At 46.9% G+C, this 2,603-nt stretch overlaps 1 protein-coding gene across 1 annotated transcript in view; it reads left to right on the plus strand.

The window, feature by feature from the left end:
• RET (ret proto-oncogene) overlaps positions 1 to 1,910 on the plus strand; it is a 27,439-nt gene extending 25,529 nt beyond the window's left edge. The window contains exon 18 of the mRNA XM_008066248.2: positions 972 to 1,910. Within this exon, the coding sequence (XP_008064439.1) occupies positions 972 to 1,151 (180 nt within the window). The 3' untranslated portion in view covers positions 1,152 to 1,910. The remainder of the gene's footprint in view (positions 1 to 971) is intronic.
• Positions 1,911 to 2,603: the final 693 nt, after the last annotated feature.

Here is a 2,603-nt window from a genome sequence, read left to right on the forward strand (position 1 = left end):
CAGCCGGAGGCCAGCAGGTCGAGGCTGCGGTGACCGGGAGCGGCCACTGCACTCCAGTCTGGACGACAGAGTGAAACTCCAACTCAAAAAAAACAAAAAACCCCCCAAAAAACAAAAAACAAACAAAAAAAAGAGTTGTCATTTCTTCAGATGCAAAAAGTAGCATGAGGATCTAGGCCACCTGTAATAAAACTTAGCATCACTATCACTTGGGCAAAAACCTCCTAATCCCATGAATACAGGGCTGTCCTAAACAGAAGTGATAGTTAATGCCTAGGGAGCTAGCCATCCTAGAACAGTGCTGAGAAACAGCCAGGAAAACTCTGGAATGCTTATCTGCACCTTCAGTCAGGGCAGTGGAAGTAGCAGGCGCGTATGAATCCTCATGCTTGGGAATTGACACCTGCAGCAGCGTCCTGTGCAAATCAGCAACAGTGTTGTATTTCAGATTTCTGAACCATGACGTGATGTTCTAGATGGCAGGGTCCTTGGAGGAAGATAGAGTACGTCCTGCAGCTTGGGGCTGCTTCTTGGCCTTCATGAGTAAAGTGACTACAACCAGTTCCTCCAGAGCTGGAGGGTTTGTCAGAGGGTGGTTCCTGACTCTCCTTTAGGAGACGAGCTGGGCACAACTGGATATGGCATTTGCTGTACTCCAGGCACCTGCTGCGCTCTAGACCCTGGAGATAGGACCCTGAGGAAACACATTTCTGATGTTAGGGAGATAATTTTCTGGGGGAAGAAACAGGATAGATAACGCCCAGCAGGAAGTGATGAGGACCTAGGAGCAGCACCAGGTTGGACAGAGTCTTGGGAGCTCAGCATCGCCTGGCTATAGTTTTGCAGAGAGGCCAGAAAATGGGTGCAGGATGGGGCCACAGCCAGGGCCTCTGCCCTTTTGGTGTCAATGGGCCCAGGTGTGTCAAGTAGTGGCTCGCAGCCATGGGTGACCAGTCATCTCTCTCTTCCAGGACTATTTGGACCTTGCTGCATCCACCCCATCTGACTCCCTGCTTTATGACGATGGCCTCTCGGAAGAGGAGACGCCCTTGGTGGACTGTAATAATGCTCCCCTCCCTCGAGCCCTCCCTTCCACATGGATTGAAAACAAACTCTATGGTAGAATTTCCCATGCATTTACTAGATTCTAGCACCGTTGTTCCCCTCTGCACTATCCTTACTCTCTGTGATGCTTTTTTAAAACGTTTCTGGTCTGAATGAAACCAAAGTCTGCTCTGAACCTTTTTATTTGTAAATGTCTGACTTTGCATCCAGTTTGCATTCAGGCGTTTTTACAACTATGTTTTTCTAAAAGGATGTGAAAACAAGTGTAACTACCACATTGCACAGCAACTTATGATGCTAGAGGAGAAAACAGATCAGGGCAGAACTCTCAGGGGAGACTGAGAACATGATGAATAAGTCATTTCTGGGGGTGGGAATCAAGTCACTGTACTTCTACTTTAACTACTTGGATAAATTTCTCTGATCTGGGGAGGCATTTAACTGAGAAAGGAGCAGCCAGCACCACCCAGACTGCTCTGGGAGCACAGCCAACACCTCCAACAGACCCTTCCTGGGCAGGCGGGTGTCTCTCAGAGGCTGGCTGGAGCTGGGAAGTGGCAGCTGGCCCAGCCTCGGCCCCAGTCCCAGCCACGTGTCCGCTGTCAGGGGCAGTGAAGTGGCAGGAGCTAGTCAGGCCCTGAGAGGACACACCCAGACTTCTGTTTTCACATCCTTTGCATTACTCACCATCAAGACGGTTGTCACTTATGAAATCAGTGCTAAAAACTGGAGCAAATGCTTTTTGAAAGAACGTAGTCTGTGGTGCTGTGGTCTTGCAATGGACAGTAAATATGGTTCTTGCCAAAACTCCTTCTTTTGTCTTCGATTCAATACTTGAAATTTTTTCTGTTCTCTAACTTTGTTTTGAAATCTTGGACTTTCAAGAGTTTCAAGCATTTTTCAGGCTGATAATGTTTCCTGCATGCCTCCTGACTCATTAATTCCTCGCTGACTTTGGGTCTAATGCTACACTCCATTTGTGCTGACGATGCTATGGCGCTGGCCTGCGTGCGCCCTCAATTTGGAAGGTCCTCTCCTCCATTGTAGGCTTGGACGACAGAAGAATGCCTCCTTTATATTAGAGAACGTTTTATAGAACGTTCCCACTGCAATAAGCCATTTGGTACAGCAATGTGCTGATGCTTTACACTGCCTTAGAAGTAAGAGTTAAGCAGTTCAACAAATATACACCAGATTTGAGAGTCTGAAGCTCATAAAAGTCAAAATTAGTAGTGTCTGTTAAGTTGCATTTACCAAGAGAGCATGTGATATTTCCCCTAAATATAACAGTGTTTTGGAAACCTGGAGCCCAAAACTATTAATGTAATTGGCACAGAAACCACGAGTTTGGTTTGAACATCAAAGGGAGTTTTGCCAAGGCCTTACTGTCTGCACACGAAGTTTGGTTCTTCAGTGCAGAACAAATTATCTGTTTTCATTTTTAGGCATGTCAGACCCGAACTGGCCTGGAGAGAGTCCTGTACCACTCACGAGAGCCGATGACACTAACACTGGGTTTCCAAGATATGCAAATGATA

Source organism: Carlito syrichta, unplaced genomic scaffold, assembly GCF_000164805.1.
Source record: "Carlito syrichta isolate Samal-C Ts95f unplaced genomic scaffold, Tarsius_syrichta-2.0.1 Scaffold308870, whole genome shotgun sequence".
NCBI lineage: Eukaryota > Metazoa > Chordata > Mammalia > Primates > Tarsiidae > Carlito > Carlito syrichta.